The sequence below is a fragment of the Chiloscyllium plagiosum genome, chromosome 5 (assembly GCF_004010195.1).
Source record: "Chiloscyllium plagiosum isolate BGI_BamShark_2017 chromosome 5, ASM401019v2, whole genome shotgun sequence".
Lineage (NCBI taxonomy): Eukaryota > Metazoa > Chordata > Chondrichthyes > Orectolobiformes > Hemiscylliidae > Chiloscyllium > Chiloscyllium plagiosum.
In genome coordinates this window covers 49,358,961-49,380,718 of record NC_057714.1, presented here as the reverse complement: position 1 = coordinate 49,380,718, position 21,758 = coordinate 49,358,961, and the positions used below count along the sequence as shown (strand labels likewise).

General features: G+C 41.2%; 1 protein-coding gene across 1 annotated transcript in view; it reads left to right on the top strand.

Moving 5' to 3' along the window:
• Nucleotides 1-21,758, top strand: part of galnt1 (UDP-N-acetyl-alpha-D-galactosamine:polypeptide N-acetylgalactosaminyltransferase 1) — a 154,136-nt gene that overhangs the window by 47,065 nt on the left and 85,313 nt on the right. The window contains exon 2 of the mRNA XM_043690049.1: nt 11,329-11,535. Within this exon, the coding sequence (XP_043545984.1) occupies nt 11,397-11,535 (139 nt within the window). The 5' untranslated portion in view covers nt 11,329-11,396. The remainder of the gene's footprint in view (nt 1-11,328; nt 11,536-21,758) is intronic.

The window sequence follows — 21,758 nt, the reverse complement described above, 5'->3', positions numbered from 1 at the left end:
AGTAATTGCAAGATTATAAATCCTCCAATTCAGTCTTTGACTCCTTCCAGTCAGAAGGTAGGAGCTGGTGCCTAGGAAATAAAGTTTAAGGTGAGATTGAAGACCCATGGCTTTGATCTTCCAAATATTTAATTAGAAGTTTTTGTAAAATGATTTTTGTGTTGCTGATTCTGTAAGATCTGTCTATTTATGCTAATTTCATTGTTACATCGAACCATTCAGTGTAGATAATTGTGTATCATTAGCAATTGAAGTAATTTAGAGAACTGTCTATTTTCAGTATGTGTGTTTATATTTGGTTGGAGAGGTTATATTGAAATACCTGTATTCCAGCAACCTGGGTTAACAATCCAGGGAGCAAGTAAAATCCAAACATGACAGTTTTATGTAATAAATTCAAATTTACATACAATGTCTGGAATTAATAATAAATAACCATTAAATCAGTATATTGTTGTACAAACCCAACAGGTTCAATAATGTTTTTCAGAGAAGCAGACTATCCAACTTTGTGTCTAGCCTATGTGTCACTCCAATCTCAAACTGATGTAGTTGGGTCTTAGCTGCTCCTTGCGACTAAGTAAGCTATCAAGTTGTATCCAAACACAACCAGTGGCTCAAGAAGAATGCCCTGACTGCAATAGGACAACTAAAATAAAATAGCTTTTGACCACTCCAAGAATGATTTTCATTAAAAATCTGGTTATTTTGTTTTTAACACACTATCTCTTGGCTGGGCACAAAAACACTCTCACTGTAATTTAATTGTTCAAACCAACATTCTTCTTTCAACACTGTCAAGCTCAAATTGTCTGGTCATTCATGTTTTTGGCACCTTGCTACCAAATAAATTGGCTACAGCAGTTGCCTTCACTTCAATTTAAGAAAAAACTTGTTTGAGCATAAGCTGAAGGTAATTAATCTTTGTCAATTGGTGACTTATTAGATGTCTTTAGTATTATAGACATGTAAATATACTTGGGCACTTACTTTAAGTGCTGTGCATTCCAGTTGAGTAGTCAAGGACAGTTAATCGTTGTGCTACACCGATTACTTTGACATTGAATTCAGGTTGAATTAAAATGTTTTTAAACAATTTTTACTTGTGAAGTTTTAACTGGTTAGGTTTGAAAATCAAAGTATGATAGTCTTTCTTGCTCTTGTGCACATGCTCTTGCTCTCTCAAGCACTGGTCCCTGAAGTACCCCACATTGGTCACTGACATGCCCAGAAAAAGATCAGTTTATTCCTACTTTGTTTTCACTCTGCCACCAATTCTCTATCCACTTCCCAAAGCCATACACTTTGAATTTCAGAAGGCATTTGATAACATCCCACTTATTAACATGTAAAATTAAAGTAAGCCATGTTGACTGACTCCCTGCCCCCACCTACCCTATCAACTTTTTTCATTCACCGGTGGGACTTCAACATCGCTGACAGGACAGCATTTTGCCGGTCCCTTGTTGAGTGTGGTAGTGAGCTGCCTTCTTAAACTGCAGCAGTCTGTGCTGTGGGATGACTTTCAAAGCTGTAAGGGAAAGAATTCCAGTATTTTGACCCAATGACAGTGAAGAAGTGGTGTTATATTTCCATGTCGATATGGTGAGTAGCTTGGAGGGAAATTTGTAGTTGGTGTGTTCCAGTGCCTTTGTCCTTCTAGATGGAAGTGCTCACGGGTTTGGAATGTGTTGTCTAAGGATCTTTTGATGGATTCCTGCATTGCATCATTAGATAATGTTCACTGCTGCTATGAGCATCGTTGGTGGAGGGAGTGGATGCTTGTGTAAGCACGCCTACCTCCTCTCAAGATTCTAATAGAATGGCACATATGATTTCCCTTTTGTAAATCTGTGCTGCCTTTATCTGATCCTGTCACTTTTCCAAGTTGGCTACTATAATTTTTTTATAATGTAATCTGGCATTTTTGCCGCTACCTACATCAGGCCGCGTGACCTATAATTCTCTGTTCTGTCTGTACCTCCTTTTTCTAAATGGCAGGATTACATTAGATACTAGTCTTCAGTCCTATCAATTTCCCCAGTGCTATTTCATCATTAATACAACTTCCTTCCAATCTCCCTCTCACTAGACCATGTTTCCCAGTGTTTTTGGGATATTTCTTGTGTTCTCCGTTTTGAAGTCCAAACCAAAGGACGTATTTAATTTGTGTGCCACTTTTGTTCCCCATTATTATTTCCTTGTTTCTGACTGTGAGGGACCTACATTTTTCTTCACTAATATTTTCTCTTCACTCCTCTACAGAAGCTTTTATGATCAGTTTGTATGTTTCCTACAAGCTTGTTCTGTTTCCCCCTCTTAATCAATCCCCTTGTCTTCCTTTGCTGAAATCTAAACTCCAGTCCTCAGATCTGCTTTTATTAGCCAATTTGTATGCCCCTTCAAATCTAAGACTACCCTAATTTTCCTTGTTAGTCATGGTTTGGCCACTTTTTTTTTGCCAGGCAGGAGTAAATAAATATTGCAGTTGATCATTTAAAGAGGAGAAGTAAGCTGTGTAAGGAATTAGAGCCAGAGCACTAGAGTGAGATTTAGTTAGGCACAGGGTGGGATCAGATTAAGGGGAAGTGCAATACAAACTCATTTGTTTTGCCTGTGCATATACTTGAATGCACAGAGGGTCATAAATAAGGTTAATGAACTGCAGATGCAGATAGCCATGTAAAAATGCATAGTTTGGTGATGCAAAGCCAGGCTCCGAAAGAAACATGACTAGATATTATATAGTCATAGAATCCCTTCCGTGACTGCCATTCAGCCTATTGGGTCCACATTGACCCTTCAAAGATCATCCCACCAGAGCCACCCCCTACCCTACCCCAGGGCTAATCTATCTAGCCTGCATATCCCTGGACACTATGGAAAATTTAGCACTGCCAGTACACCTAAATTGCACATCTTTAGACTGTGGGAGAAAATTGGAGCACCTGGAGGAAACCCAGACGTGAGACGACTGTATGGAGCTTGCACATACAGTCAGCCAAAGCTGGAATCAAACCCAGGCCTCTGGCGTTGTGAGGCAGCAGTACTAACCACTGAGTCACCATGCCATCCCAATGGAGTGTAAAATGTGGGAAACAAATTAATGTGAGCGGTTACAGTAGTGGGGAAGTGACATCTGCAGATGTTGGAGGTCAGAGTCTAGAGTGTGATGCTGGAACAGCAGAGAAGGTCTGGCAGCATCTGAAGAGCAGGAGGATTGATATTTTGGGTATAAGCCCTTCATCAGGAATGAGGCTAGTGGGCTGGGAGGCTGAGAGATAAATGGGAGGGGGTTGGGATGGGGCTAGAAGGAAGGTAGTTGAGAATGGAATGGGAGGTGAGGGAATGGGCGATAGGTGGGAATGGTCAGGAGGGCGGTTCTGAGTTGGAAGTTTGAGATTGGGATAATGTTGGGGGCGGGGGAAATGAGGAATCTGTTGAAATCCACATTGATCCCGTGTGGTTGCAGGGTCCCATGTGGATTTCAACAGTTTTCTCATTTTCCCTCCCCCAGTGTTATGTCAGTCCCAAGCATCCAGTTCAACACTGCCCTCCTGACATGTTCATCACCTGTCCCATCTATCCGCTCCACCCTCCTTTCCAACCTATCACCTTCATCTACTCATTGCATTTTCAGCTACCTTCCCTTTAGTCACACCCCCCTCCCATTTATCTCTCGTACCCCACCCCGGTCCACTAGCTTATTCCTGATGAAGAGCTTCTTCCCGAAACGTCGAATATCCTGCTCCTTGGATGCTGCCTGACCTGCTGTGCTTTTCCAGTGCCACAATCTCAACTGGACAAATGTGGAGTTAGCTCAGTTGGCTGGACAGCTTGTTTGCAATGCAGAGTGATGCCAATAGTGTGAGTCCAATTCCTGCACTGAGGTTTATCATGAGGACTCTCCTTCTCAACATTCCCCTCACCTGAGGCACAGAAGCCTCCTGGCTGAATCACCACCAGCTGTCCCTCTCTCCATTCAGCACATTGGAAAGTCTATCTTTTTAGGAGGGAGGGAGGGGGAGAGGGAGGGGGAGAGAGAGAAGATGCCTTAGAGTCAAGCATCAATCCAGTTAAAACTAAGAAATAATAGAGTCAGGTACAGACAGGATAGATCAAGTGAATCCTTAGAGTATAAAGGCAGTAGGAGTATATTTAAGAGGGAAATCAGGAGGGCAAAAAGGGAACATGAGATAGCTTTGGCAAATAGGGTTAAGGAGAATCCAGAGGGTTTTTACCAATACATGAAGGACAAAAGGGTAACTAGGGAGAGAATAGGGCCCCTTAAAGATCAGCAAGGTGGCCGTTATGCGGAGCCGCAGGAGATGGGGGAGATACTAAACCAATATTTTGCATCAGTGTTTACTGTGGGAAAGGGCATGGAAGATGTAGACTGTAGGGAAATAGATGGTGACACCCTGAAAAATGTCCATATTACAGAGGAGCAAGTGCTGGATGTCTTGAAACACATAAAAATGGATAAATCCCCAGAACCTGATCAGGTGTACCCTGAAAGCGAGGGAAGTGATTGCTGGGCGTCATGCTGAGATATGTGTATCATCAATAGTCAGAGGTGAGGTACCGGAAGACTGGGGAGTTGGCTAATGTACCAGTGTTTAAGAAAAGTGGTAAAGACTAGCCAGAGAACTACAGACCAGTGAACTTGAAGTCAGTGGTGGGCAAGTTGTTGGAAGGAAGCCTGAGAGACAGGATGTACATGTATTTGGAAAGGAAAGGACTGATTACGGATAGTCAACATGGCTTTGTGCGCGGGAAAGCATGTCTCACAAACTTGATGGAGTTTTTTGAAGAAGTAACAAAGAAGATTGATGAGGGCAGAGCAGTAGATGTGATCTATATGGACTTGAGTAAGGCGTTTGACAGGGTTCCCCATGGGAGACTGATTAGCAAGGTTAGATCTCATGGAATACAGGGAGAACTAGACATTTGGATACAGAACTGGCTCAAAGGTAGAAGACAGAAGGTGGTGGTGGAGGGTTGTTTTTCAGACTTGGAGGCCTGTGACCAGGTGGAGTGCCACAAGGATCTGTATTGGGCCCTCTACTTTTTGTCGTTTATATAAATGATTTGGATGTGAGCTAAAGAGGCATAATTAGTAAGTTTGCAGATGACACCAAAATTGGAGGTGTAGTGGACAGTGAAGAAGGTTACCTCTGATTACAACGGGATCTTGATCAGATGGGCCAATGGGCTGAGAAGTGGCAGATGGAGTTTAATTTCGATAAATGCGGGGTGTTGCATTTTAGGAATGCAAACGTTAGCAGGACTTATACACTTAATGGTAAGGTCCTAGGGAGTGTTGCTGAACAAAGAGACCTTGGAGTGCAGTTAGTTTTAGGGTGAGAGGAGAAAGATAAACAAGAGACCTAGGGGGCAACTGGCAGGTAGGAGTAGATTGGGTTGGGATATCTGGTTGGCATGGGCAAGTTGGACCGAAGGATTTGATTCCATGCTGTACATCTCTGACTCTATGTGCTAACACCTTACTATTGTTCTCTAAGACACTAGCTTGTAGGAAAGTTAAAATATTAGAATGGTGTAAGAATTATAGAATTGTAATGAGTTGTTAATATCCTAGTTTGTCAGGATAATTATAATGTGGAAGACAGAGAAGAAAGACTTTAAAATGTTTATGAAAATGTGCTGCATCAATATATTTCCATCTGAATGAGAAAGCAGGCAGTGCTGCACTTAGATTGTGAAGATGTTGGAGCAGAATGGAGCAACAAATGAAAATGTTTTGATGCTGAGAAACTTCAGTTACATGGATAGATTAAGGAAGCTTGGGCTGTTCTCCATAGGAAAGAAAGAGTTGAGAATTGACAGATGTAGAAAGAAATTCCATCATTAGAGAAAGTGAGTAACAAAATAACAGACATGAGAAAAACGTTTTTGTTACGTAGTAAGTGGTTAGGATCTGAAATGCACTGAGAACGTAGTGGAGACAGATATAATCATAACTTTGCAAAATATTTGGAATAATTAATTGGGGGGATGATTTTCTGGCCACATGGAGAAAATGGGGAAATAGATCCAGCTGAAATGCTGTTGCAGAGAGCTTACATGGATATAATGTGCCAAATAGCTGCCTCCAGTGCTATATAGCTAGTCTCTGATTCTTAATTCACTGATCTCATTGAATCTCTCTCTCTCACTGCACCCCTCTGAATTTTAATTGCTGTGCGAGTGCTACTTTCAATCAAACAATATTTAAGAAATTGAACAGTTTTATTCAATTTTTAAAAAATTCAGACATAAGTTGCAAGGAATGTAGCAACTGTTTACCAATACAGGTCGTTCTGCTATAATGCACGTTTTGTTAATGCGAACTCATTATAACGCGATTGATGAATTGTTTCTAAAGTGCAAACTTTTAAAGCATATCTTGGTTATAATGTAATCTAGTCCCATTAGTTTAAATAGTGCTGCTATTACATGATGTTCTTATAACACAGGGTTGCAAAAGAATGGAATTACTGCATTATCGCAGAGCCAACTGTAAGACCTTGGGTTTACTTATGTGCCATTAATAGTTGTTAGAGTTAATTTTAGAGCACAGTCACATAGCTTTTTTTCATTAATATTGGATAAATTGGTTCACTAATTGTAATAATTACCAGCACCATCATTCAGCCTGCAAATGTGTCTGCAAAATAGCTTGTTGGTGTAAATTTCTTGAAATAGTTAAGGGATTAAAAGTTAAGTCATGGTATAAACAGGAAAGTTAGAATATGAACAGGAAGAAGAAAACATTTGGAATTCCATCAAATGACAGTCAAGTTTAAAGAAAGAGCATGTGATCTTGAAGTATGCTTTGAAGTGGCAGTTAATCCCATGATCGAAATGAATAGAGAAATTATTTGATCTATATTGGGTCGTAGGCCATAGGTTCTAAAAATATTGACATCACTCAGCAGCCCTTTTCACCTCTATAAAATGCCCTAGCTTTTATGTTGCCTCAACATATATGTTGCTGAAGCCCTCATCCAAGCATTCATTCCTCTAGGCTAGTTCATTTCAATGCAATTCTGGCCACACAATCAACAGGTTATTTAATGCAGACTTGACCATTCAGAAATATTCTGCCTATTGGTGATGGCTGATGGAAGCAAGCCTCTGGAGGTTGGGTGGCGTTTAATGGAATATTGTTAGAGTCATAGAGATGTATAGCATGGAAATAGTCCCTTCAGTCCAACTTGTCCATGCCGACCAGATAACCCAACCTAATCTAGTCCCATTTGCCAGCATCTGGCTCATATCCCTCCAAAACCCTTACTATTCCTATACCCATCCAGATGCCTTTTAAATGTTGCAATTGTACCAGCCTCCACCACTTCCTCTAGCAGTTCATTCCATGCACGCACCACTCTCTGCGTGAAAACATTGCCCCTTCAGTCCCTTTTATATCCTGTCCCTTTTATATCTTTCCCCTCTCACCCTAAACGTATGGCATCCAGAACTAAAGGAAGCTAGGGACGCCCACTTTGTCTATTTACCCTATCCATGCCCTTCATGATCTTCTAAACCGCTATAAGGTTACCCCTCAACCTTCACTGCTCCAGGGAAGACAGCCCTAGCCTATTCAACTTCTCCCTATAGTTCAAATTCTCCAATCCTGGCAACATTCTTTTGAATCTTTTCTGAACCCTTTCAAGTTTCACAACATCCTCCCCATAGGAAGGAGACCAGAACCGCATGCAATACTCCAAAAATGGCCTAACCAATGTCCCACACAGCCACAACATGACTCCCCAACTCCCACACTCAATGCCCTGACCAACAAAGGAAAGCATACCATAAGCCCTCTTCACCATCCCATCCACCTGTGACTCCACCCTCAAGGAGCTATGAACCTGCACTCCGAGGTCTCCCTGCTTAGCAACACTCTCCAGGACCTTACCATCAAGTGCACAAGTCCTGCCAAGATCTGCTTTCCCAAAGTGCAACACCCTGCACCCATCTAAATTAAACTCCATCCACCACCACTCAGCCCATTGGCCCATCTGATTTAAGATCCTGCCGCAATCTGAGGTAACCCTCCCAACTGCCCACCACACTCCCAACCCTGGTGTCGTTTGCAAACTACCAAATATACTTCCCATGTTCACATCCAGATCATTTATATAAATGACAAAAAGCAGTGGACCCAACACTGATCCCTGCAGCACTCCACTGGTGACAGGCTTCCAGTCCGAGAAACAACCCTTCACCATCACCCTCTGTCCTCCACCATCACCAAGCTAGCTCCGCACCCAAATGGCCAGCTCTCCCAGTACTCCATGAGATCCAACCCTGCCAACCAGTCCCCCATGGGGAACCCCTCTGAACACTTAACGAAGTCCACACAGACCAGGTCCATCGCTCTGCCCTCTTCAGTCCTCCTTGTCACCCTTTCAAAAAACTCAATCAAGTCCATGAGACCTGATTTCCCATGCACAAAGCCATGTTGACTATCCCTAATCAATCCTTGCCTTTCCAAATACATGTACATCCTGTCCCTTAGAATTCCCTCCAACGACTTGCCCATCACCGATGTCAGGCTCACTGGTCTATAGTTCCCTGGCTTGACCTTTCTTAAATATTCTCCAGTCTTCTGACACCTCATCTGTGACTATCGATATCTCCGCAAGGGCCCAGCGATCACTTCCCTAGCTTCCCACAGAGTTCTAGGGTACACCTGGTCAGGTCCTGGGGATTTATCCACCTCGACATCCAGCACATTCTCCCCTAATATGGGCTTTTTTTTTCAATATGTCCCCATCTATTTTCCCACGTTCTACACCTTCCATGTCCATTTCCACAGTAAACACTGATGCAAAATACTCATTTAGTATCTCCCCCATCTCCTGCTGCTCCACACAAAGGCTGCCATGCTGATCTTTGAGGGGTCCTATTTGCTTCCAGTTACCCTTTTGTCCTAAATGTGTTTGGATTCTCCTTAAAGAGAAAATGAGGTCTGCAGATGCTGGAGATCAGAGATGGAAATGTGTTGCTGGAGAAGCGCAGCAGGTCAGGCAGCATCTAGGGAACAGGAGAATCGACGTTTCGGGCATTAGCCCTTCTTCAGGAATGAGGAAAGTTTGTCCAGCAGGCTAAGATAAAAGATAGGGAGGAGGGACTTGGGGGAGGGGCGTCGGAAATGTGATAGGTGGAAAAAGGTCAAGGGGAGGGTGATAGGACAGATTGGGGTGGGGGCGGAGAGGTCGGGAAGAAGATTGCAGGTTAGGGAGGCGGTGCTGAATTTGATGGATTTGACTGAGACAGGCGGGGGGGAGGGGAAATGAGGAAACTGGTGAAATCCGAGTTCATCCCTTGTGGTTGGAGGGTTCCTAACCGGAAGATGAGGCGTTCTTCCTCCAACCATCGTTTCGCTGTGGTCTGACGATGGAGGAATCCAAAGACCTGCATATCCTTGGTGGAGTGGGAGGGGGAATTGAAATGTTGAGCTACAGGGTGGTTGGGTTGGTTGGTCCGGGTGTCCCAGAGGTGTTCTCTGAAACGCTCCGCAAGTAGCCGGCCTGTCAAGATGCCTCTTAAACATTGCTATTGTATCTGCATCTAATACCTCCCCTGGCAGTGAGTTCCAGCTAACTAACAGACTCTATATAAAAACAGCATATGCCTTGCATATCTCTTTTAAACTTTCCCCCTCTCATTTTGAACTTATGTCCCCTAGAGGTTGACATTCTATGCTTTGGAAAAGACTCTGACTATCTACCCTATCCATGCCTCTCATAATTTTATAGACTTCTAGTAGGTCACCCATCAGCTTCTGATGCTCGAGTGAAAACAATCTGAGTTTGTCTAACCTTTCCATACAGATAATACAATACAATCCACTCTCACATCCTGGTAGACCTCTTTTGGTCTTCTCCAAAGCCTCCACATTCTTCCTAAATGACCCAAAACTACCTCAATTTCTCTCACAGCAGCTTGGAATGAGTTTGGCGGGAGTACTTTAAGTGAGGTTTCCGACAAACCGCGCCCCCATCTCTTCTTCCTCTACCACCATTACATCTGCCTCCATCCCCTTTTATCTCTGATCTCTGCTTCCAGCTGCTCATAGGACTTCTCAGAGTTTGAGGGCATTTCACCAGAGCACTATTTAACAAACTTTACCTTGTGCCACACAGGGAGACACAGGGAAATGACTAGTCGGTGTGAATTTCGAAAGAATTAACTTAATGGAGGAGAGAGATATAGAAAGATTTAGGGAGAGAATTTCAGCTGAAGGAAGTGGGAGGATTGGAAAGAGAAGTTGTTCAGGGTGAGGACCAGTTCAGTCAGTCGAAGGAGGGTGTCAGTGGAAGGGTACTGGTCGGTACGGCGGGAAAGGAAGAAGCGGAGGGCTTTGAGTCCTTCGTGATGGGGGATGGAGGTGTACAGGGACTGGATTCTCCTTAACCCTATTTGCTAAAGCTATCTCATGTCCCCTTTTTGCCGTCTGGATTTCCCTCTTAAGTATACTCCTACTGCCTTTATACTGTTCTAAGGATTCATTCAATCTGTCCTGTCTGTACCTGATACATGCTTCCTTCTTTTTCTTAACCAAACCCTCAATTTCTTTTGTCATCCAGCATTTCCTACACCTACCAATCTTTCCTTTCACCCTAACAGGAATATACTATCTCTGGACTTCCATTATCTCATTTCTGAAGGCTTCCCATTTTCCAGCCATCCCTTTACCTGCAAACATCTGCGCCCAATCAGCTTTTGAAAGTTATTGTCTAATACCATCAAAATAACAAATAATATACATCAGGCATCTCTGCCATTTCATCAATTATTTCTATTTTCAGCTGTCAAATTATAATTTAAAGGCACAACACTGAAAACATGAAGCAAAAGCAGAAATGTTAAAGCAGTGCATTGATCAGAATCTTAAGAGGGCACAAAATATTTTGAGTCGCCATCCTGTTTAAGAACTGAAATGTTTCTGTGCTCTTGAAAAATATGCAAACAAAAAAGGACTTTCTCAAATTATTAATGTTAACAAGTTCAAATTACATTAGTAAGTGCAAAGGTTACTTTGCAAAGTTGATACAAGGATTGAATGAGAAGTGATCTTTAGCAAATTAGTATTCTATATAGATTCTTGTCTTGTGCTTGCTGATTATAAATTTATATGGAACTAATTTTTGAATCAACTGGAAACAAAAGGTGGTCATTATTTGTGTTTTTGTTTTTTCAGTATATGTTGTAGTGAAGGGATTGGTTTGTGTTGCACTTGAATTTATTTTGAGCTGAAATACATAGATCTATAATTAAGCTGCTCACATATTGTTGTCTTTGTCTTCCTGGCAGTTGCTGCGACTGTGCCATCCAACTAGTTATTGCATCCAATCTACTTCTCCATTATTTGAATCAGTACCATGCGAAGATTTGCATATTGTAAGGTGGTTTTGGCCACCTCATTGGTCTGGATGCTGCTGGATATGTTCCTCCTGCTTTACTTCAGTGAATGTAACAAGTGTGAAGAAAAGAAAGAACGAGGCCTACCTGCTCGTGAAGGTAAGGAAAACCCAAATAAAAATGAAATATTCTTTTAGAAGATAATATGATGAAAACCAAGTCAAAACTACAAATATCTTGATCCCTAACAGTAGTATTACTGACTATTATTCGAGAAAGTAATCTGATACCATCAATTACCAAGACTTTGTTCATCACATTATGGACTAGACCAGAGCCCCCTGAAAACATTTCAAGAACGTAGCCTGGACTCCAACTTAAAGCAAATCTAAAATGTTGTATTCCAGATGCATTTCAACTGGTCAAACTGCTCGACATTAAGCAAAACACAATTTATTCAAATGTGTAGTTAAAATGCAACAGAAGAAAGAAGAACTTGGAAAACATTATTGGAAATCTTGATAAATAATAGATACAGTAACTATTACTACTTAACTATTCCAATATAGTAACATCCCATAAACACACCCTTGGGTAAAAAGCAAACTTCAGAAATTGGATTTTAACTCTTAAGTAATCCAGCAGCATAGGAAGAGATCTCCAGCCTTTTGGCTGTACAGGTTATTTTGCTATAATGTGGTAGTTGTAATCCTCTGCACTGCTGCACTATAGAAAATCATGCTATAGAAAATGGTGCTATGCAAAATCTCTACAGAAATTTGCAATACCCGTTCAGTAGAATGTTTGCATTATCCAAACAGCATCCACAATTAATCAATCATGTTATAGCTAATTAGTGTTAACGAAATGCTCATTACGTCAGAACGACCTGTAATGGAGAGGTGGAACGATAGCTTCTATTCAGACTTACAACAGCAACTGCTGAAAGCTAACTAAAAATCCTTGATCTGTGAGAGCTTGATTGCACTCACTCAGTCTGCTTCTATTGTTCCAATGTTTTAAAAAAAAATTCCCAGGCCGCCCAAGTTGTTTATCTTTTCATAGTCTGCGAGGCATCTGTCCTCCGATCTTTCTCTAAAAGGAACCAGGCAAAAACGCACCTCTGAAAGTCAAAGCATTGTCACAATCAGAAGTAACAGTTGCTTATTTTAGTTTTAATGTGATGTATTTTGATATGACTTAATCCATGAATGCTAAATATATTTGATTTGGTTTGCAATCAGATTTAAATTTGTTTTAGGGGGTTTTGAGAAGATGCGTACTTGTTTATCAAATACTCTCTCTATTTTTAGTATTCAGTACCCAGGAAGTCTAATGGTGTTGGTTGCAAAGCATTTTCCTACATTGGGATTAAATATGTATTTGGCTCAGTGTACAGATGTTATGTTCTAAGTGTCTAAAATGGTGAAAGAAATGTTAAATTGATGTTGTGGGTCTTAATTTCCCATTAATAAAGAAGTGACATTTTGATCCAATTAATGTAGTGATATTCAAATGAATGAAACACTAAGCTAATTTTTCTGAAGAAAACAGATTTTACCAGTGTTTTACCTTTATTTCTGTTGAATGAAAAACCAACTTTGGCTATTGAATTGAATTTTCTGCTCGATGGGATTCTGAATTTTTGAGTGGAATCTTACTGAACCATTCAGGAGTTTGTCTGCTAACTGGAGAACCGTAAGCAGCCTTTGCCTCTTCTAGGGATGAGTAACTAAATCATTTACAAATCACCCAGTGGCCCCCACCCTGCATTTGATGCCATCTGTATGTTTTGAACTGCTGGCCAATCAGAGGCAGTTTGTATTCAGCAACACCACAGAGGAGGCCAGGGCTGCTGCTGCAAGAACATCCCCAGACCGTATCACAGGGTTGTGGAGGATCCAGGGCAAGGTAGAAAGGTCAACCAAAGATCTTTCCATGCAGAACCTTGATATGCTGCTGCACCATCTTAATAAATGCTTGCTTAATGTTTTGTGGTTTAATGCTCATGTCCATCTGGAATCATTTTAAATAGTTGAAATAAACCAAACATTGTAAGCCAAGGTATATTGTTGAAAAACTAATGAAGACCATAGTGCAATGTATGGTAACAGTAAAGAAATTTAGGTTGATCTTGATGAACAGCCAAAATATTTTTATAAGGCTACCTAGATTAGAAGTGGGGAAGATTAAGCTCAAGTGCAGTTAGATACTCTTGAAAAAGTTTAAGACAATGAGTGGATATTTGAGGAATAAGCAATAATGAGTTACCGAAGAGAAATAGTTTGTGCAGTATACGCACTGTGTCTAGCAGTTACCCTGGAGCAGGCACTGCTGCAAGTGGCTACCTGCAATGCCCATGCATCATTTTTGTAGTCTCCTAAATGAAAACCATGGTTGTGGCTATACCTGGGTTTTCCAGCACTGCTACAGCAAAGAATTTCTCTTGCTGTAGCTTTTGGGAACAACTGAATGGGTAGTAGAATTACATCAGAAAGTGAGGACTGCAGCTGCTGGAGGTCAGAATTGAAGTGTGGCGCTGGAAAGCGCAGCAGATCAGGTACATCAGCCTGTTTGCCATTCATATTTTGAGAATTTGGATTTTATCTCCTTTTTCTATTTGTAACAATTTTGAAAAACTGAAGTCAAAGCTAGTCTTGTGTTATACTTTAATATTATGCTTGCATGGTCCAATAAGCTAATGCCTTTTCAGACCATTCCATGTTCTTTATAGAATCATAGAGATATACAAGCATGGAAGCAAACCCTTTGGTACAACTCATCCAGGCCAACCAGATATCCTAAATTAATCTAGTCCCATTTGCCAGCATTTGGCCCTCTCAACCATCATATACGCAACCAGATGCCTTTTCAATGTTGTAATTGTACCAGCCACTACCACTTCCACTGGCAATTCATTCCATACATGCACCATCCTCTGTATGAAAAGGTTGCCCCTTTGGTCCCTTTTTAATCTCCTCCCCCCCCCCCCCCCCTCTCAAATCTATGCCTTCTAGTTTTGGACTCCTCCACCCTGAAGAAAAGACTGTGTGTCAATTTATCCTATCCATGCCCCTCATGATTTTATAAATGTATGCAAGGTCACCCCTCCGCCTCCAATGCTCTGGGCAAAGTAGTTCTAGCCTATTCAACCTCTCCCTATAGTTAAAACCCTCTAACCCTGGCAGCACTTTATAAATCTATTTTGCACCCTTGCACATTTCTCCATTTTTTCTGTAGCAGGGAGACCAGAATTGCACACAGTATTCCAAAAGTTGCCAAACCAAAGTCCTGTACAGCTGCAGTATGACCTCCTAACTCCTGTATTGAATGCTCTGACCAATAAAGAAAAGCTGCCTTCACTACTCTACCTACGGTGACTCCACTTTCAAGGAACTATGAACCTGCTTTCCAAGGTCTCTCTTTGTTCAGCAGTCCACCCAGGACCTTACCATTAAGTGTAAAAATCCTGCTCTGATTTGCCTTTCCAGAATGCAGCGCCTTACATTTATCCAAACTGAACTCCATCTTCTGAGAAGTCTTTGGAGGGACGGGATTTATTTGTATTTGGAAAGGCAAGAACCAATGATGGATAGTCAACATGGCTTTGTATGGGAAATCATGTTTCATTAATTGACTTCTCAGCCCATTGGCCCATCAGATCAAGATCCCGTTGTAATCTGAGGTAACCTCCTTCGCTGTTCACTACACCTCCAATGTTTGTGTCCTCTGCAAATTTACTAACTATACCTCTTAAGCTCACATCCAAATCATTTTTCTAAATGACAAAAAGAAGTGGACCCAGCACTGATCCTGTGGCACAACACTGGTGTCAGGCCTGCAATCTAAAAAGCAGCCCTCCACCACCATCTGTCTAATTGGTTAGCTCTACTTGTATCCCATATGATCTAACCTTGCTAACCAGTCTACCATGAGGGACCTTGTCAAACGCCTTACTAAAGTCCATATAGATGACATCCATCACTCTGTCCTCATCAATCCTCATTGTTTCTTCTTCAGAAAACTCAGTCAATTAATGAAACATGATTTCCCATACAAAGCCATATTGACTATCCATCATTGGTTCTTGCCTTTCCAAATACAAATAAATCCCGTCCCTCCAAAGACTTGCCCACCATCAATGTCATGCTCACCAGTCTATTGTTCCCTGGTCTTTCCTTACTATCTTTATTCAATACTGGAACTACATTAGCCAACCTCCAGTCTTCTAGCTTCTCAGCAGGGGTCCTTGTTTCCCTAGCTTCCCATAGAGTTCTAGGGTACCTGATCAGGTCCCGGGGATTTACCCACTTTCACGTGTTTAAAGTCATCCAGCACCACCACCTCAGACATTTTTCAAGATGTAACTATTTCCCCACATTCCATTTCTCCGTATCCTTCTCCACAGTAAACACTGATGCAAAATATTCGTTTAGTATCCTCCCCATCTCCTGCTGTTCTTTGTTCAATATCAGGCTGCTTTTGCCTGTTAATCTAAGGCAAATATTTTCCTCAAGTAAGCTTTTAAAGTCATATCTCCTTTTTTTTTTGCATTTTTTTTAAACACGATGATAGGAACATTTGGAGCCCATTATCTGTTTACTGTAGAAAAAATACATTGCCATGGAGAATGCATTAGTTAATATCCCTACCAATCACTTTTTGCTTAACAACCAGCACTGTCCTCTCACTCCTTAGTCTCAATTTCTTTGCCTTTTACATGGTATTTCTTAGAAATTATCTGACAAGTGCAAGGTGAAAAATGTTGGTAGTTTTTATTTCAACAGTACTCCAGTTTTGTACTGCCAAGCCTATTTGTAACAGCATTGAAAATGTTTTGCATAACAGTGCAAACTTGTCTTTGTGTAAACAGTTCACTTTCTTTCAATACAGCATGTAGCATACTGAGGTGCCTTCTACACTGTTATTTGGAGTTTATTGACAACATTTATTTCATTGTCAAGCATACAGTACAAGCAGTTTTACATGGGAGGGTCTCAAACACCAGCCTTTTCCCACTGAGCCTTTGTGACAGCTGCTCCATGGCTTGGTCTGTGCATAAGCACGCAATCCTGGACTTTACAATGTGTCAGTCATAGACATCTTTTGTAAAAGATAGTCAGCAAGCAGTGCTTGATATTTATCTTTGATGTGACCCTTGAAACAGTCTGTGCCAGGATACTGTTATGTATTGCTCAAGATGAACACCTAGAAAAACTGCTGCACCTTTTCTTTTTGGAACTATTTTACAAAGGTATATACCAAAAGGAGGTGGATGGTGATTACTCTCTTGGCTATGTAAAAATTCAAAGTCCTAAAATTTGTCCTATGAACCTCTTCTCAAATGTTTCTAAAATAATAACTTTTTCACCAAGTTTTTTTCTTGTTCTAGTATCTCTTTGTGTAGCTTGGTATTGTTTGCTTAATTAGAAAATGCTGAATGGAGTTACATATTGTACTTGTTAAAAGCAGGGTTAGTTTTGTCTGCATTCTGGTGAATGATGGTACTGCACAATAAGAGCTTGTGCAGTGGTCTGTGGCATGTTGGGTGGGGTGGTGAGCTGACAGGGGTGGTTAACAGCTACATAATAAGGAGGATTCCTTTAAAAGGGTATCCTGCACTGAGAGCTTAAAATTGTGTTGCTGGAAAAGCGCAGCAGGTCAGGCAGCATCAAAGGAGAAGGAGAATTGACGTTTCGGGCATAAGCCCTTCTTTCCTGCACTGAGAGTCAGGGCATACCAGCTCACCATTCCAGTATAACTACAATCAGAGCCAGCCTTTGGGCTGTGTGGGGATCTGAAAGAGGAGGCCCTTTCTGAAATGGTTTCTCCTGCTGTAATAGAGGAAACCTGCATAACATTTTGTACAAAGCATTGGTTGCAAATTTTAAGTATAATGAGTAGACCTGTTTTAATTGAGAAGAATGTATGTGTAAGAGGTAAGAAGGATATTTTGTGATATAAAAAAACAGATGGGCTTACTGATGGAGAGCTGCCAGCTCAATTTCAGTGTCCCAGGTACTAAATTATAAAGGCCCAATGCTGATGAAAGGACATGTAGGAAAGCGGAACAAGAACTAAAGTGCTCTTAACGGATTGTATGCAACACATACAATCTTTTTTGTTGATCTTTGGACTGCTGATAGCAACCACATCTCCCAGCTATGGTAGCTGATAATTGAGAGCTATTGGCTCAGGCGGGCAGTTCAAGTTGTGTCAGAGTCCCAAATCACAGAAGGACGTGATACTGACAAGTTGGACATTTGTTTCAAGTGACCCTTTCTCAGAACTGATGGTAACTAGGATTTTTTTAAATGCAGAAGATAGGGAGGGGAGGGGCGGGTGGGGTGGGGAGGTGGGTGGAAGGTGAACAGGAATGCACAATAGGTGGAGATAGAGCCAAAAGAGAAGAACAGTTGGAAAGACATCAGAGTGGAAACAATCAACCACTGAATAGTTAGTGGTGGACATTCTCCAGGCTAACAATGGGGTTATTTAATAGCAGACCATGTGATAACAAGAAGAAAGTGAGGACTGCAGATGCTGGAGATCAAGAGTCAAAACATGTGTCACTGGAAAAGCACTGCAGGTCAGGCAGCATCAGAGGAGCAGGAGAGTTGACTATTCGGACATAAGCCCTTCATCAGGAATAAATGAAAGGCTTATTCCGAAAACGTTGACTCTCCTATTCCTCAGATGCTGCCTGACCTGCTGTGCTTTTTCAGTGTCACATGTTTTGACATGTGATAACAATGCATGGTGTGTGGGGTTGATGCAAGACATGAAAGGAGGTCTCTCAAGCCCTAAAATTGTTGAACTCAAGATCGAGTCTTGAAGGCTGTAGAGTTCCCAAGTGGAAAACAAGGTGCTGTTTTTTCAGCTTACACTGAACTTGCTGGAGCACTGCAACAAGCGTGAGGCAGAGATGTGGGTCAGGGAGCACAGTGTGTTGAGGTGGCAGGCAACTTGGAATGTTTTTGTTTTGCAGATGGCATGTAGGTTATTCCGGGAAATGGTCACAGTCTATACTTTGTTTCTGCAATGTAGTGAAGGCCACGTTGTGAGCAGCGAATACAGTCGACTAGATTGAGTGAACCATGTCTTCACCTGGAAGGTGTGTTTGGGCCCTTGCATTTTGAGGAGGGACAAAGTGAATAGCTGATGTTGGAGTTGCAGAGAAGGTGCCATAGTGCTGTGGAGTGTTTTTGGGAGTGAAGGAGGAATTGGACCAGGGTGTCCCAGAGGGAATGGTCCTTGCGGAACCTGATGGGGGAGGAGAGTGGGTGGCATTCTGCTGGAGGTGGCAGAAATGGCAGCTAATGATTATCTGGATGTGGATGCTGGTGGAATGGTAGGTGAGGACAAGGGGACTCTACTGTTACTTGGTATTCACCAGCTCATTCAGGAGGGGGTGAGGGCTGACGTGTAGGAGATGGGTTGGATTCAACTGAAGGCCCAGTCAACTATGATGCTGGGCAATCCTTGGTTGAGGGAAAAGGTTTTGGAGGCCCTGTTGTCAAAGTTGGCATCATCAGAACAGATGTAATGGAGAATGGAATAGTCTTTACCGGGTTTGAGGATGTACAGTCAAGATAACTGGGGAAGCAGATTGGTTTGTAATGGGTATTGCCTATTGCCAGAAATAAAGAAATGAAGGAAGGGAGGAGTCAGGTGAGAATGGGGTGGTGATTAGAAGTAAAGTTAATAAACTGTTCCATTTCCAGGTGAGAGTGGGAAGCAGCTCTGGAGAAAGAGTTTTGAGTGGATTAAGTGAATAATTAGTAAATTTAAGTTGATCAGATTAGAAGTCTGAACCTATGTAGGAGCAGCAAAAAATGAGATGATGGAAAATGGTCAACTTGCTGCAGATGTAGCAATTCCTCAGATTTTGCACACAAACCTATTTTGTAATTTGGCTTATTAACTGCATGTGAGTTTTTCAACTTCCTTTAATTTGGAATCCTTTATTGATATCCTGGTCGACATCAATTCAGAACAATAGGATAAGAACTATAATATACTAGGTATGCTGCTTAGCTATAACCTGTGTAGGGATTTTCTTTGCTTGGCATACAAAAGCTGATATTTCAACTTTGAATTTTCCTGTAGTGAAAAGTTAAATTGACAAGTATTTGTAATCTGGCGTTCATGTTCATTGAAGTTGTCCAAAGATTGTTTTTTTTGTGTATTTATATTGTCGTTTCAGATTTTGAAACTCTTTCCTCAAAAGATGGTTGACTGATAAATCCATAGTTTCTGTAAAATTTTAAATGTTTTCATTTACTCATTTAACATGTTGTGGGTATCGCTGACTAGCTAACATTTATTTCGCATCCCTAATTGTCATTACAAAGTTGGTGAGCCACCTTCATAAATTGCAGAAATGTGTAAGACAGTAGTAATAGGAACGGAATTCCAGTATTTTAGCCTAGTGATAATGACTGAGAGGTAATTCCAGATCAGGATGATTTGTGACTTGGAGGGGAACTTGCAGGTGGTGGTCCCTTGCTTAGCTGTCCTTGTCCTCCTCCGATGGTACAGGTCACTGGTTTGGAAGGTGGTGTTGAAAGAGTCATGTATTGTTTCTGCAGTGAATCTTGCAGAGAGGACAAAGTTTTGTACAATACTATTGCTGTGTGGTCATGAAGGGAGTGAATGTTGAAGATGGTGGATGGGTGCCAATCAGGTGGACTGCATTGTCTTTGATGGTGTTGAGCTTCCTCTATGATGTTGAAGCTGCATTAAACTGTTAAGTGGGGAGTATTCTATCACATTTGTTGTAGGCCAGGCCAGACCCCCTCAAAACATTTCAAGAAAGTAGCCTGGACCCTAACTTTGCTAGTTGTTTTAAGCAGATTTTGTGGATATTTCAGGAGTGATGCAGCTGGTCCAACCACTTAGTTTTAAACAAAACAGAATTTATTTGCAAGATTACCAAATGAAACGTAAACAAAAGAGAACAGAATACAGAATAATTTAACCTATTAAAAAACCCAACAGATTATTCCAACTTAATGATGCTGTTCCAAAAACAATCTCCAATAAACACCCCTTGGCAAAAAAGGTCAAATCAAATACAGGGTCTTAAAGGAGAGTGAGATGGCAGAGCGATTCAGGATGGAACACCGCCTTCCATGCAGCTGTTTCTTGGATTAGCAGCCTCAAAACTGACTGCTTTCAGTGAACAACCAGACTGCTCAAACAAAACCAGAGAAAAGCTGAGCTGGGTGATTTGGCCGCTCCCCTTTCATCATACAAGTGTTTATTTTAAAAACTTGAAAACATTCTCAAGTAGTTAAACCCAGACTTTCCGGAATCACTGCTTTTACGACCTCTGTGGGGCAAAGAAATGCCAAGGACAGCAAAACCTTGTTAAAGGAGCAGCATCATCATCATACACTTCTGACTAGTGCCTTGTAGATGGTGGACAAGCTTTGAGGAGTCAGGAGATGAGTTACTCACTGCAAAGATCCTAGTCTCAATCCCAGTTTGCATGATGAAATGAGTTGTTTTCATGGATTCATCTTCATTTTGTCCCCTTTTTGGGATAATCCTTTGTAGCTATCATACATACTCATGTAAATTATTTAGACTGTTAAAAACAGTCTAGATTAGAGTGGTGCTGGAAAAGCACAGCAGGTCAGGCAGCATCCGAGGAGCAGGAAAATTGACATTTCGGGCAAAAGCCAAACAGTGTATGAACAGCAGCATTAAGTTGGGATGATCTGTTGGATTTTCAGATAGGTTAAGTTATTCTGTATTCTTTTCTCTTTTGTTTGCGTTTCATTCGGTAATCTTGCAAATAAATTCTGTTTTGTTTAAAGCTAAGTGGTTGGGAAAGCTGCATCGCTCCTGAAAACCTTTTTAGTCCGTTTTTAAAGGTTCAGCTTATAGGGTCGAGTAATACATGGGCACTAGATTTGAGGGGCTTAAATTCATGCTGCAGTTCGAAATACTGTGTATTATTAGCAGAAGTCAATTTGATCGCTCAACTAATCCCAGGTAAAAAAGAAAAATACAATGAATTACGGTAAAAACAAAAGAAACAATAGTAAGTAAATTTTATTTATACATACCGGTACGAAAATTTAGCACGTCAAAGATTCATTGAACTCTTTCAAAATCATACTGTTCAACACTGTCATGGCCTGGTATAATGGCACAGTTAAAATGAAATATTTGTTAAATTCTGAATGTGTAAGCGTCTTGAACTTTCCTACCAAATTCTTCTGTTTTCCTCCCATTTACTCTTGTATGTTATGAACCTCAGCAACATTAATAAATTGGTCAAAGAATTAAAGATATATATGTAGCGAAGATATCTCACTTTTATTCAGATATAATGGTACAATTAAAATGATTAACTTTTGAACAGTATTAGC